This window comes from Martes martes (assembly GCF_963455335.1).
Source record: "Martes martes genome assembly, chromosome: 3".
Taxonomy (NCBI): Eukaryota; Metazoa; Chordata; class Mammalia; order Carnivora; family Mustelidae; genus Martes; species Martes martes.
This window is the reverse complement of record NC_137890.1, coordinates 101,864,313-101,880,201: the sequence shown is the minus strand read 5'-3', so window position 1 is coordinate 101,880,201 and position 15,889 is coordinate 101,864,313. Positions and strand designations below refer to the sequence as shown.

The 15,889-nt window shown below is 39.1% G+C and overlaps 1 protein-coding gene across 2 annotated transcripts in view; it reads right to left on the bottom strand.

The window, feature by feature from the left end:
• Nucleotides 1-6,091: 6,091 nt before the first annotated feature.
• RAB3GAP1 (RAB3 GTPase activating protein catalytic subunit 1) overlaps nt 6,092-15,889 on the bottom strand; it is a 124,139-nt gene continuing 114,341 nt past the window's right edge. For both annotated transcript variants that reach the window (XM_080799792.1, XM_080799793.1), the window contains 5 exons: nt 13,196-13,292; nt 12,999-13,102; nt 12,746-12,861; nt 10,731-10,833; nt 6,092-7,017 (listed from right to left, as the gene is read on the bottom strand). In XM_080799792.1, coding sequence (XP_080655918.1) covers nt 6,781-7,017; nt 10,731-10,833; nt 12,746-12,861; nt 12,999-13,102; nt 13,196-13,292 — 657 coding nt within the window. In that variant the 3' untranslated portion in view covers nt 6,092-6,780. The remainder of the gene's footprint in view (nt 7,018-10,730; nt 10,834-12,745; nt 12,862-12,998; nt 13,103-13,195; nt 13,293-15,889) is intronic.

Here is a 15,889-nt window from a genome sequence, read left to right as displayed (position 1 = left end):
CGACGTACCACAAATCCGAGCCAGGCACTGCCTCTCACGACAGAGCAGCTCGCCCCTCAGGTCAGAGCCAGCATCCAGAACACATCAGCCTTCACTAACCACCTCCTGCACTTCAAGCCCTGCCAGTGTCACCTGCTAAATGTCTCACCCCATCACCACCACTACAACTTTCAAGGCCATGGCCCTCCCTTGCAGGGATCACTGTGGCTCCTAAGGGTCTGAGTCAAATGCTCCTCTCTCTCTACTGAAAACCTTTCCAGCTCCCCACTATCACTTGACAAGGTCCAAGTTCTTAGAGGGAAGGAAGGTTCTGGAACCTACCACCACTTCCTCTACTACTACCTTGCCTCTCTTTCCTCTCACTATTCACCCTGGCCACATCAACACCAACACCGTGTCTGCAGGACTCCCCAGATAAGCCCCTCAGCCTGGAACGTACCTCGACTCTTCCCAACTTCCCACCCCAGTCCTCTGACTTGACAGAGTCTATTTGGCTGTTAAATATGGTTTCCTCCAGGGAGCCTGTGACCCAAGGAGCAGAAAAGGGATCAAAAGAAACCAGTTCATTTGATGAGATGGTAGGCGATTTCAGTCAACTCTTCTCTTGATGGGGCTATCCAGGCCGCCATCTCTAGGAACACTGGCTGGGTGGGTGTGTCCTCAAGTTAAACAATGGCTAACCATTCATTTGCCCACAGCTGTATCACTTTCCAGTACAGTTCCTATACACAGTTTGTCTTTATTAAACAACTACCTATACCATGCTGGGCATTTTAGTTAGTATCTTAGTTAATTAGTTAGTATCTTGTTTAATTTTGTTACAATGTGTCAAGAGTTATTTTTGTCCCCACTTTGGCTGAGGAAGGCATTAGGTACCAGCCCAGGATCTTGTGCCTAATCAAGGAAGGCAGAGAATGAAACTCCTCTATCCAGAGGTGGGCCCATGCTTTTACACATCAGGCCTCGTGGCCTACTACCAACTAGATGGGCATCTGTCCAACCAGGTGGCTTAAATTATGACCCCTGCTCCCTTTCAAAAAAGAAAAACATGTTGAAGTCCTAAACACCTAGTACCTCAGAAAGTGCTGTTTGAAGTACAGTCATTGTGGATATGAGAGTTCAGGTAAGGCATACCAGTGGCACAGGAACAGAAAAGACACAGACACACAGGAGAGAAGGTCACGTGACAACAGAAGCATAGACTCTAGTTCTGTCCCTGCAAGTCAAGAATAGTAAGGACTTCCGGCAGCCAACCGAAGCCAGAAAAAGGCAGGGAAGGATTCTCCCCGACAGGTTTCAGAGGGAGCATTGGCCTGCCAACACCTTGATTTCACACCTGTAGCCTCCAGAACTGTGAGAGAATAAATTTCTGCTGTTTTAAGTGCCCAGTCTGTGGTATGTTGTTACAGAAGCCTTAGTAAACAAATACAGTGACTCATTCTCATTTTCTTCCCTAGGGAATACTTTTTATCACAAGCTTAGGTACCATTGATCACCATCTCCTCAGCTTTGAACCCAACCAGTAGCTTCTCCAGCATGGGCCAGCCCAGTGTGCACAGGTCTCCCTCACAGGCTATTCATCTGCCTTATTCTGGGACAAGATGAAGACAAATCTGCAAACTTAAACAAAGGACAGTCCATCACGGTTTTACCTGGGGAAAAAAATCCAGCTGTTTATCAACCAGAGAGGGAAAAAACATAGTTTTCTTAGAAAGGCTCATCCACGGGCTCCTGGGTGGCTCAGTGGGTTAAAGCCTCTGCCTTTGGCTCAGGTCATGATCCCAGGGTCTTGGGATCGAGTCCCGCATCAGGCTCTCTGCTCAGCAGGGAGCCTGCTTCCCCCTCTCTCTGCCTGCCTCTCTGCCTACTTGTGATCGCTGTCAAATAAATAAAATCTTAAAAAAAAAAAAAAAGAAAGAAAGGCTCATCCAACTGGAAAGCCTCAGGGGTATGTGTGTCTTCTTGGTGACATCGAGGTCTCTGCCAAGAACTGTCAGAGGCCCTCACAGCCAAGGAGGGCCACACAGAGGGGACATGAGGAGTGATGCCCACAGACCAATCAGAGACTGGCCCACACGACTAGGGGTCAAGTAGGCGCCTTCTGTTCGGCCATCTTCCTTGCCTGGTAAGCTCACCCAGGAATGCTCTCCACAATAGATGACGCTGTTCACTTGAGGGAGATTTACCCATGACCACCCGTCAGACATCACAAGCCGCCAGGGGGAAAACTGCTGGCAAAGAAGGCATGCTAAGATGAATGAGCTTTAATCTATATTTTAAGAATTAGTCAAGCCCATTTATAGAGGCTGAGGCCATGCCCCACTTCTCAGAGCTAGAGAAATGTTGGCAACAGGCCTCTGGCTTCTAGACGCTCATGTTCTGAAATATTCTGGCTTCATGGTGCCCAATGCCAAAAACTAGAGTCCAGAAGATTCAAACACAACAGTGGGGCCTCCCTCATCATCAAGAGACATTCATCCATTCATTGTTTGTGGAGTGCCAAGCCCTATCCATTACCCTGTGTGCCCAGAAGGGAGAAGGCAGCAGGAGTGGGGCAGGGAAGAGGGGTACAGTAGGCTTTAAACAGTGGCTTCATGCTCTTGGCCTCCACCATACCCTACTTACACCCCAACTAGAAGCCCCCTGCCCTCAAGTTCCCAGCAATGAACAGTGCACAGCAACCACAACCCCATCTGGCTTGAGTAGAGGTGTTAAGTGCACCCAGCCTCCCTCTAGCCAGAATACTTCTCTCTTTTTCCCAGTAAGAACTGTATTACCTTTCTGTGTGCAGTAGCTACTCTGCACCCACAGGTATGCAACAATTCATCCTGAGTTCTTGTCTTATTTGACGTCTCAGTGGCATCTGACACAGTTGATCACCTCCCACCTCCTTCAAATATTTTCCTTCCTAGCTTCTGAAACATTATCACACTTACCGTTTTCTTTCTACCTCAGCACCTGCTCCTCCTTAGCCTCCTGTGGCAGTCCTCCTCCTCTTCCTGATCTCTGGTTCAATCTCCAGACCTTCTCTTCCCGCTGCATTCACTCCATAGGGGTTTCCTACTGTCTGTGCTTAAGTACATATCTATATTTAAATTTCTCAATTTACTGCACAAGTTCTAACCTTTCCCTGAAACCCCAAACTCACTTAATCACTTGGGTATTTTGTTATTTTGCTGTGAAACAAACGTAGTTTAAAATAAAAACATTACCTCACCCCATTTCTGAGACTCCACAATCCAGGGCTTTACATTTGCCATTCCCTGTCTGGAATCATTTCCCAGACTCTCACAAGATTGGTTTGCCCACTTCCTTCAGGTCTCTGCTCAAATGTCACCATCTCATAGACGTTCCCTTATCACCCGTCTAAAAAGAACACTGAGTGGCTCGTCTAGTGTTTGTACTTGGTGTCCCTGAAAGCAATATTTATGGGGGTCTTTTATCTGTCCTGTTCACTGCTGTATCCCCATTCCCAGGACAGTAAGTACCTGGCATACAGTTGGCACTCAATAAACACTTGCTGGACAAATGAATAAAATACAAATAGAAATAGAAATGTTTAGAAAATCTGAATTACTATGGTGCTATAGGAATTTATAGGTGTGGGAGGGTCCCAGAGTGAGGACACTTAGTTGGTTCCACAAGCATTTGTCAGGCTCTTTATAGCACATTACAAAGCACAGAGGAAGATTTAAAAAACAAAAAACAATACAACAAAAAGAACCACTGATGTAACTGTGACTTTCCAATTTAGTACAAGATCCAGGATGTGTATATACTTTCTAAGCTTCTCCAATCCATTTGCCCTGCTACAGTGTGGTCTGAAACCCACCATGTCACTCCCTTGGTTAAAACTCTTCAATGACTGGGGCACCTGGGTGGCGAAGTCAGTTAAGCAACTGTCTTGGTTCCAGTTCCAGTTGCTTAACTGACCTCACCACCCAGGTGCCCCAGTCATTGAAGAGTTTTAATCAAGGGTCATGGGACTGAGCCCTGTGTTGGGCTCTCTGCTCAGGGCAGAGTCTGCTTAAGACTCTCTCCCCATCCCCTTTTGCCCTGCCCCCTACCCCACTTTCTTATATGCTCTCCCTAAAAATAAATAAATCTTTAAAAACAAAACAAAACTCCTCAATGACTCACTACTGCCCTGAAGATAAAGCCCAAACTTGTGGCTCTGCTTAACACAGAATTTCTTGGTCTCATGTCAGGTTACCTAACTAGCTCCATTTCTTGTCTCTTTTCACACCCAGCAAACTAAAAGGCTGGCCAATCTCCAAAAATCTGTTTTCTTGTGTCTCTGAGTTTCTGCCTATTTGTTTTCTCTACCTATAACACTCTTCCCATCCCCTGCAGCCAATCACTTTTGCTATGTAACAAACCACCCAACTCTCTCTTCCTCCATCAGGCTTCTCTGCACATCTCAGGGTTCCCAGAGGAAGAGAGGGCAAGCCCCAAGTTGCAAGTACTTTTCAAGTCTCCGCCTGTGTCACACTTGCTAATACTCCAGTGACTGAAGAGGTATGGCCAAGTCCAGACTGGAAGACAAGTAATGTCCAAATATACAAAGTAAACTCCACTTCATGGGAGTAGCAGCAAAAGCACAATAAATTATCAGCAAGTGCACAGGATGTAGTTCTTTAACAGCAACTTACCATACTTCCCCAACTCTTTATCAGCTCCCACTCATCTTCTGGTCTCAATCTAGAAATTACCTCTAAAAAAGATTTCCCTGATCCCTAAAGCCTGAGTGAAAAACTTCTCTCATCACACCTTATTATTACACACATTACTCTCTTCACTAATATTGCATGTATTACTCTCTGTTGCCACTGAATGAATGAATGCATTTATACAATAAATGTTGGACTTCCAATTCATTCAGATGAGCTGATTATACTCTCCATTTTATTGCAATGTAACATGAACCCTCCCTACATGACAGAAAGGTCACTGAAAAGGAAGGAGTGTTCTGGTGTCTGGTTCATCTTTACCGCCTAGTACAGTACCTGATATAAAGTAGGTACTTAAAAATATCTATGAAATACCAACACATAACTATAATAAAAGTAAAATGGGGTAACTGCCACTAAGAAAGAAGGCACCAAGAGTGTACTTGAGACCCCTGCCAGACTCAGCAGGCTGCAAATATTTAGGAAGACGTGAGACAGCATTAAACTAACTGAAATAAGACTAAAGTGACAGAGGAGAGAAAAGAAGTCAGAGAAAGCAAGACTTTCCTTTTTATTAGATTCACAGTGCCATTTTAAAGTTCAACTTCTCTTTGAAAATCGTTTCTTTGCTATTAACTTCCTCATTGGAAAGCAAACAAATCCTGTCCTTGAAAGATACATTTTCTACCTGGTACAGCACTCAGTACTCAAGTCTGCATCTGCACAGTTTGCCAGCAGCAGTCAAGTCCAGCATCTCAGAGAAAAGCACTGTGAAGGCTGGGAGGTCACCAACTAGGGCCTCCCCTACTTCATATATACTTATATACATATATATGTGCATATATACATATATATGTACACACACAGTTTTTACAAAAATAATATAATAGGGTTTTACACAGCTCTATTAATTCTTTAAATTACATAGCAAGGTCTATGCTTCAGTATAACCATTTTTTGCTTTGGATTAAAATGAGAATTTTAGGCCTAAAAATAGATTTCAGATTACTGAACAGAGGCCATACAGCAACACAGACTTAATAATCTTGATCATCACATAACCAGAAATATGCTGCTATTATCCTTATGCTGGGTGCTATATATCCACATCAATTATTTTCATTTTAACTAAAACTCCATTATTTTCATTTTAACTAAAACACAAAGCAAAACAGTTCACTGAAATAATATTGTATTCACTACATTAGCACACACACCAAATTATACTAAGTGCATGATAATCTCTATGTTCCAAAAGCTGTATTTGTAGCATGTGGTCATCTCTACTCCATTAAATACAGTATCTAGCCAGCACTTGCAAAAATGGGAATGCATGCTGTACAGCAGAAGAGAAGTTTGTAGGTTGATATCTTACAGGCAACCAAAAACAAAACAAGAGAAACAAACCTTACGAGATAAGATACAAAACTAATTTGCAGTGACATTTAATATATAGTTTACACTTAGATCATAGTTACATGGAAAAACACATAAACTATATGAAATTCTAAGCTTTCTCCTAGAATATTCAAAATACTAATCAAAAGTTAATTAGTACAACCAAGATGGCCACTAGATGACTGAATAAACAGAATGTCATTTAGTATTTCAAAAACACAGATTCTGGGAAGAGAAGATACCACCCAAATACCCAGAAATCTCAATTAACAAATACTCTGTTTTGTATACCTGATACTAACAAATGCAACAAGTGTGTTTACACAGACTATGAATGCAAGACCATAGTCTAAGGGATAGTCACAGGAAAGAATAAATGAGCAAGATTCCACTGGAGTGAGTACAGAGAGCTCCTGCTGTTTTTCTGGTCCCTGCACATCTCCCTACAACCTACCCCTGATCCCTGGTCAAACAAGGGTCATTTCTTTGGGGAACAAATCTTTCAACAGCTCAAGCCCATTCTCTCTGACCCAACCAAGATACAACAGAGCTCAAGCATGGTGCTGGAAAGTCTTTCAGATGCTGGTATGATTCCTGATCACTGGACTAGACAGGTCCTCTTCATGGCCTCTTGAGTTCTGACTGGCACAACCTTCCCTCAGAAGGGGTCAGCATGGTCTCTGAAGCCATAAATGAGGTGGCTCTAGAAGAATTAGAAGAAGGAAGTATCTGATGAAAAGGCACCTGCAAGTCTGAAATCCTCTTTGGTGAGAACACTGTACATGCGCTGAGGCAGAGCTCGGGAGTACGGAGCCGGGCGTGGCACAGTGGTGCGCAAAATGAGTTCCCGGCCAGCAGGAGGTGGGAAGTCTGACACCGAGTTCTGCCTTCTCTCTTCTGGAGAGCCCATTCTCTTCAGTTCCTCCTCTGGTGGAGCCATGGCTGCAGCCTTGAACAGAATCAAATGCTAAATTCAAGAGCAAGTCCAATGCTAAAACTTAGACCATTCTGAAGGACAGATGAATAAACATGACAAATATATTTTTAAAATGTTCTACATTACTCAGTAATGCAGTCAGCCATGTTATGATTACTCAGAAACCAACACGGAAAAAGCAAGAAGCTTGAAACACTGCATGAGTGGCCAGAGATTATACATAAATTGGTGACAGAGACAAAAGAGATAATGACTGCCAGGCAATCTGCTTTGAAAAGTGAGGGCCATATTCCAACATCTGCAGAAGAGGGAAAATGTAGCAGTGGTTTCTACACATTTCTTCTAGCAACAACCCAAGTTCAAGTCTAATGTCCTCAGTCCAGTAAGGAGTTGCTTCTCCCCCAGAGTCTGGAGAGATGGTTTTTATCTCCACTCTTTCGTTTCTTTTTAAAGTTCGTTTGCCAAATTAAAACTGGGGACACTGGTTTTGTTTGCTGAGTGCTAAGGTGATACAGAAATGACAGAAGTCCATGTAATGTAGCAATGGCCACAAAAGAGATGTTTTCAATATTAGAGGCTTCTATTTTTTGCATTAAAACTGCATAAAAAACATTCAACTAGAGCCTTCATTTTACCCTTGATCACTATACTTCTTTCATTTCTCTGATTACTAGATTCCTTTCACAATACCATTGACTGAAAAAAAAAATAAAGTACTATTTTGGCAATGGAAATATGAAATCATGTTATACTAAACAGCATGAAAAGTGTGCCAAATCCAGACTGTTAAAGAGGTGGTTAGTCTTAATGACCTTATGAAGTTAGAGGGATGGGAAGGAACAAGGAACTATGAGGGACAAAGGCTATTTTGTTACCTCATCAGAAGATTCAGTCAGCTTGAGAAAAGGTGAGAAAAGAAACAGTGATGAAAAGGAAACAAGCAAGATGGTTTAAAAAGAGCTAGACAAGAGATTTCAAGATCATTTCAGAGACAGCATGCACTACATTAAGGAACAGGATCCTATCAAAAGAATATCAAGACAAACACACACCACATAAAACACACCTAGCTGTTAAATTGAGCAGACATATCCTACTTCTCATGCATCTGATGGTTCAACAGGCAACGTACAGTCATTTAATGGGAAAAACTGATAAAACTGAAGCAAAATTCAATCTGTGGTTTATTTGCTGAATTCCAGTGGAATACACCACTGACACATGTAATCATGATGAAGTTTATTAAAATGTGTAATTTTAAGCAAAGAGTTCTAAATATGTAAAACTGCTCTATGCTATACAAAATTCTCACTAAAATTTCATTACCTTCTAATAAAGTGAAAATCTTGATCAATAAAATTGATATAAAGCGTCAGTTAATTATGAAAAGTTACATGAATAAACTTTAATGGTTTACATCAAGCAGATATTTAAGGTCTGAGTTAAAAAATGTACCAACCAGGTGTTTGTTACATGGATTAAAGTCTGCCAATTCCCTAAAAACATTCCCTACAAGGTTTGAAAGTTTGAAATCTTTTATAATTACATAATGCAGGAAAAATGTGCAATTTCACCCCTTAAAGGGTATTAGCTATACAAGGCCACTGAAAAGATGATACACTCCTGTATTTATTAATGTAACAAGATAATTAAGTGGAAAACAAGAATAACAAAGTAATCACAGAATATAATCCTATTTTTGTAAAATATACATGTATTTACATATACTGCATGTCAAATGCTGATGGTGATCATCACAGGGTAGTGAGATTAATGTGATTAAATTTTCCTTTATAATTTTCTGTATTATCCTATGTTTTACAATGAGCCTTTACTGATATTCCTTGGGGGGGTAGGAGGGGAAAGCTATTGCCACTCTGGGAAAAATAATTTTGCTTAAATACTTACAACAAGTAATACTCTCAGCATTAAAAATGAAAATGCCTAAAATCTTTTAAAAAATAAAAATAAAAATAAAAAAGCCTTTGATTTCAGGTCCTCTTAACACACAAGCTTTTTAAAGTAAGGACAGAGGAAAGAATACCGGCAAGAGGAGGAAAATTCATATCGGTGGTGACAAGGAAATGTGGTTGTTAACTTTTGGCTAGTAAGCTAGTGAAAGATATAGGATGCAAAAAACAAACTTAGCTCCTGATTTCATGCCAAAGACAAAAACAAATCAAAGTAAGCGTCTACTGTTTTCTAGAACTCTAATTTATAAGGAAATAAAATACTTGGTTTTTAACTTGAAATTCTTAAAGTTGGGGAAAAATCCCATAAATAATTAGAGGTTTCAATTCTTGCTAAAAGTTCAGGTCACTACATTTGACTATGAAACTGAATATATTAACTAGATACACTCCAGACACAGTTTTTATTTTGTATGTAAACCCATGAAAATTCTTATTTGATTCTGAGAATTACACTTTCAAAAGTGGGTCATTCTAGAGTCATCACCGTTCCAGGTAAAGGGCACCCTTGTACTTACATATCTTCCTTGACTTACAATTGTGTTACAGGTCAATAAACCCATTCTAAGTTGAAAATATCCTAAGTCAAAAATATATTTACCACACCTCACCTACCAAACATCATAGCTCAGCCTAGCTTACCTTACCCAAGCTCAGAACACTCACTGAAGCCTACAGTTGGGCCAAATCATCTAACATAAAGCTTATTCTAATAAAGTATTGACTATCTCATATAATTTATTAATATCGTGCTGACAATGAGAAACAGAACAGTGTCTGGGTCGAGTAGTCATAAGTATGTTGGCTGTCTGCCCTCAGGATCTCATAGCTGACAGGGATCTGTCACTGTCCCTGCCCAGTATCATGAGAGGATTATGCTGCATACACCACTAGCTCAGAAAAAGACCAAAATCCCAAATTCAAAGTATGATTTCTACTGAGTACATATTTTTTTCTCCATCATAAAGTTGAAAATCCGAAGTCAAATTATCTAAAGTCAGAGACTATGTGTAGTATACTCTATATATTTTTATCATAATCTTTCGTAATAATGAGCCCTGACATGAAAATCCTCTTAACCAGTAAGTAAGATCAGTACAGAGAGCACCCACACAAAGTGTAACTAGCATCACCTTCATAAAAATTCAAATTTTAAGAGTTTCAGAATGTCAGAAAGCACTACATATCTTTTGAATGTTTACTTTCAGTAGTAGAGGTAATAGCAAAGATAATTTTTCAAACTGGGCTTTCTTTCTTTGCTAAAGCCTATTTCCATAGTCCTAAACATCTGAAATCTTACTCTTCCTTAGATCAATTCACCATGACAAAAACAGATATACTAACCTCACAAGTGAAATTATGAATCCATTTGCAGTACATGGAGTTTAAAATTGGTAAAACTGAACTCTATTCTAAACTGAAAGTAGTCAACATTTTTTCCTACCACACAGCACTGGTGGCCACTGCTAACTGAGTCCCTATTAGATTCTGTAACAATGGATTTTAGAACCTTCTAACTTTGGAAATTTATATCCTAAAATATACTTATTATGTTACTTAAACATGTAAGAAAGCAAATGGATTCCAAAGACTCAAAAGTCACTGCTGAAAGTCTTTTTTTTCTGGATGTTGAAACCCAATGCCTAGACTTACACTCAACAGCTGCATAATCAGCCAAGTGAGGGAATCAAAACAGCATCTTACTGAGTAGAGGTCTGGAGAGATCATGATCAGTCAATAAGGAAATTCACATACCCTCTGAGCATTCACAAACAGCTTGTGAATGATTTTGCCAGCATGTCCTCTTCCTGCACCCACGACTAACACTTCAGGCTGCTCCAAAAGGCAACTCACAAACCTAGGGGAAAGAGGGAATGAAAGCACAGAAAGCGAGCTGCTGCTCAGTTCACACTGTGTCAGTCCTCCCAGATTAATTTTGTAGACAAACTCTCAAAGTGATACTGGCTAAACCTACTAACGCTAGAGCAGAACTTTTTTAAATGAAACTTTTATAAGGGACATTTGGAAATAAAATGGACTCAAGTGACAATCTTACTGCCTTTCAACTGTTTTCATAAAATTTTTTAAAAACTCATCTCTGGGGGTGGCTGGGTGGCTCAGTTGGTTAAGCGTCAGACTCCTGATTTCAGCTCAAGTCATGACTTTAGGGTCATGAGATCAAGCCCTGTGTCGGAGTCTGCATTCAGTGGGAATCTGCTAGGATATTCTCTCCCTCTGCCCCTATACTACTCTCACACCCGCCCTCTCTCTCAAATAAGTAAATAAATCTAAAAAACAAAGCAAAACAAAACCTCTGTAAAAGGTAAAAAGAAATCAGAGTCTATTTCTCTGAGACTAGAAGCTTAGAAAATACTACAGTAAATAAAAGATTAATACAATATTTTTTTTTGGGGGGGTGCCTGAGTGGCTCAGTTAAGCATCCGACTCTGGATTTCAGCTCAGGTCATGATCTCAGGGTCTTGAGATCGAGCCCCACACTGGGCTCCACACTATGTGTGGAGTCTGCTTGAGATTCTTTGCCTCAGCCCCACCCCCTGTTCATGCTTGCTCTCTCTAAAGTAAGTGAATAAATAAAATCTTAAAAACAAAACAAACAGTATTTTTGGACAACAGAAACCAACTCATACATATACAGCAAAGCAATCATCCATATCTCTCATTTTTGTTCTTTTAAAGTGGGTGTATATGTGTGCGTGCATGCATATGTGCTTAGAATACACATTTTGCTTGGCAAAGCCTCAACTGTGCCACTATGTGCTGGAAACACTACACCTCCAAGTCACAGAGAATGTACGTGGAGCTATCAGCGTCAAAGGCACCATTCCTGCACCACTAATTCATACTGCTATTTTAGAAACAATTCTCTTGATTAGTGCTTATTCTTCTCATTTAAAAAGGAAGGAGTTTTCAAGAGCAAAGAAGGCTAGGAGAAAATTACTCTCAACACAAGATTAAAATTCTAATAAGAACTTGTTAAGAGCTATAGCACATGCCTTGATCATATTATCTTAGTTAGCATCAATAATGCCACTTCATTTCTGAAAAGGGTGATGAAGAATTTAAAGTTATGATAAATTCAAGTTGTTGAAATAACAAATTTGGAAACACTTTATCGCAATTAAAATAACATTGTTCTTTCAAGTACCACAGGCAAAAATGGAAAGGGACTCATACTGACAGGTAATGGTGCCAAGTCTCTCTCAGGAGGAGAAGAAGATTGACCCGGTCATCTGTATCATCCTGGAGAGGCCATCTGGTCACCCTTTCAAAACATGTTCACAAGTTGCACAGGATATGCACCTTTGCTTTCAAAAATCTTGTTTAAAGTTAAATAAATAACTAGGAATACTGAGCAGAAATACAATTTCAGAACACCTCAGTCTGTGGTAAAGGAACAGTGAGAGCTAAGCAAAGAGAGAAAGCAAAGCTCTGGGGCATTTCAAGTAACAAAGAGTGACTAGCTTTTCCACAGAAAACTGCAGGGACATCTCCAAGAGCAAACAAGGACATACTAGAAAAAAAGACCTGGTAGACTTGTTTCTAAATGTGGAAGGAATGGAAATGCCTCACAAATACCCAGAAATACAAGACAGGTCACAGTCTATGATAATTAAATATTTTTCTGTCTCTAGCTGATGCTTGTTAAAAATAATACAGGGTACCACAAAAGAATCAGAATATTCTATTAAAATGTTCTAAAGAGAGTGGTGGCTTTTCCTACAGACAAAAGGTACTCAAATATCAACTACCTTTCAAGATCTTCTTTTTCCTCCTCTTGTTCACATTTCTCAGTTCCAAACTTGGCTTTCAGTGAGCGGGCTCTGGCAATTATAGCTTCTACATTAGTAATTTGATGGATGATTTCCTAACAGTGGAAAAGGGAGAGACATACATTGGAAAACAGGAGGGGAAAAAAAGCAGCCTTTAAAAATTTATCTTCAAAATAATCATTGCCAACTAAGGAGAACACTTGGCAAGATCCTGATACCACAGCAAACTTACTTCCAATTTCTTGTCTTCTGGATTGGGGAAGTGCAAAACTTTACTGGAATGGGTTATTATCTGCTTTATAATCTTCTTAACTGAAGAAATGTTTTCCAGATTTTCTATTTTTAAGAAGATCAAAACCATTATTAAGCCAGGGAAAATATACTTCCATTTTGGAAATGAACTAATGACTAATCAAATAAGATATTTACCTTCTTCCTTTACCTTGAGTACTGCTGCATGAATTACACAAGGTAACAGGTGCCGAGCAAGGTCTGCAGGTTTCTGTACTGCCAGATAGTGCAGCACCTGAAGGAGGCATAAAGATACACGAATGATCAATGTAGCTATCAAAGAATAAAACAGCCACTTATGAAAGAAGAAAAAAAACCTGTGCATCTCTGAACTCACATCTATAACAAGAGTTGAGGAGAGCTCTCTTCTCTTAGTACCTTGCCCTACTCATCCAGTGAAGTAGCTACTACCCACAATGGTTAAGAATAACATTACTGAAAACTAATGAGGACTTTAGTATTTTATAGTGATGAATATGCCCCCATTTTTTTCCTTCTTTCCAATATGTAATATATGCAAATTAGGAAAATACAAAGAAAATAAAAACCTTCTGTAAAGTATACCACCTAGAGTAACAATTGTTAATGGTGGAACATTCTCCTTCCAGGATTTTTTAAGACACAGAATACACATATTAGGTGAACTAGTATTAGGTATGTAAAATACTGTTTTGTAACCTGCTTTACTCACTTAACATTTCTAAACATTGAGACCTTCGACTAATTTTTTGGCTTATTGTTTTTCCAAAATGGAAATTGTTTTATTACTGTTCTAATTAAAAAAATACAGAGAAGTTGTGTATAATACATGGACCCTACCTTTAAGCTCCTTATTCAACAGCAATAAAGACAAAAGAAATCTAATCCCATAACAAGAACCTGGATGATAAATGCTCACAGATTTCAGGAATGAATGAATGAATACATACATACATATATACACAGACATATAATGCAAAAGACCTCCAAAAATCCTACTTCCTAAGGAGCAACACATTTTTGTGGTTATCTTCTCAGACTTATTTCAATGTCCATTTAAACACAAAGATAGAAGCATATTCAATTTCTTAACAAAAAACTATACTATAGGGGCACCTGGGTAGCTCAGTCGTTAAGTGTCTGCCTTCGGCTCAGGCCATGATCCCAGGGTCCTGGGATCAAGACCCACTTCGGGCTCCCTGCTCAACGGGAAGCCTGCCTCTCCCTCTCCCACTCCCCCTGATTGTGTTCCCTCTCTTGCTATGTCTCTGTCAAATAAATAAATAAAATCTTTAAAAAAAAAAACAAAACCCTACAGTATACATACAATTTTATAACTTGCTTTCATTTAATGACTTATAACCTTTACTTTTTGGCTTGGAGAATTTTGTGTGGTTTGAAAAATTTTTTAAATTAAGAAATACACATACCGGAGTACTAATAAATAGCCTAAAGATAACATGAACACTTGTTTACACACCACCAACCAGCTTAAGAAAAAGAACATCGCCAGGACTTTCCAAATCCCTGTGTGCCTCCCTGATCAAATCTCCCCACTGCATACACCCCACCATCACTAAGTAACTACTAATCATTCTTTTGCTTGTCTACATAGTTTTCTCACATATGTGTGCAGCCCCAAACAATGTATTGCTTAGTTTGGTCTGGTTCGAATCTTTGTATAAATGGAATGTTTCTGGTTCTGATCCTCAGCGACTTGTATACAGCATTGTTTTTGAGATGAATATGTTGATACATACTGTAGTTTATTCATTTTCATTCATTAAAATGCTCCTCCACTGATGGACAACCCCCCCCATTTTTGGCTATTACAAATAAGGTTCCCGTTATATTATTGGGTATGTTCCTTAGTGTACATATAGAGGAATTTCTTGAGGGCATATACCTAAAAACAGAACTGGATATATACAAGATAATGCCAAATGAATTTTTTTTGTATTGAAATCATATTCCAAATTATTTTACAAAGTGTTGCAAAAGATTTACATCCTTATCTAGAATAGTAATTGTTCCCAATGTTGTACATCTCTGTTAACACTATTCAACTTTAGCTCATTTAATCACACCCATCTCTTTCCTCTGTATGCGCATACAATATATACACACATGTATTTTTTTTCTGAATAATGAGAAAGCAAGTTACATACATCATGTCCCTTTACCTCCAAAGATCTCAGTGTGTTATTTCCTGAAATTAAGAATGTTTTCTTCTACCCCTGGGGCAAATAATACCTTATATGTTAATAAAAATAATTTTAAAAAATGTTTTCTTCTATAATCAAAAGACAAACTATTGTGATTAGAGAAACTGCCTTTAACACCAATCAAATACTTTTAATCTAGCCTATCCTTACTACAATTTCATCAACAGACCAAATAATGGCTTTTATAACCTTTTCCCACCACCATACAGGATCTAGTTAAAGATCATATACCGCCTTTAGTTTTCATACCTCTTTAATCACAACAAATCTGGGAGTTTTCCAGTCTGTCTATTTTAACATGGACATTTTGAGTACACTGCCCTCCTCTCCCCTTTCTGATTAACTGAATGCTATGCCTTATTCATATTTCCTTAATTAAAAAAAAATAGATACAATTTATATACCATAAAATTCACCACTTTAAAATGTACACTTCAGTGGTCTTTAGCATACTTACAAGTTATACAACATCACCATTATTTAATCACCAATATTTTAATCACACCAAAAAGAAACCCATTACCCAAGAGCAGTTACTCCCTCATTTCTTCTACCTCCTAGCCTCTGGTAACTACTAAACTAACCTTCTGTCCTCATGAATTTGCCTATTCTTGTATTTCATATAAAT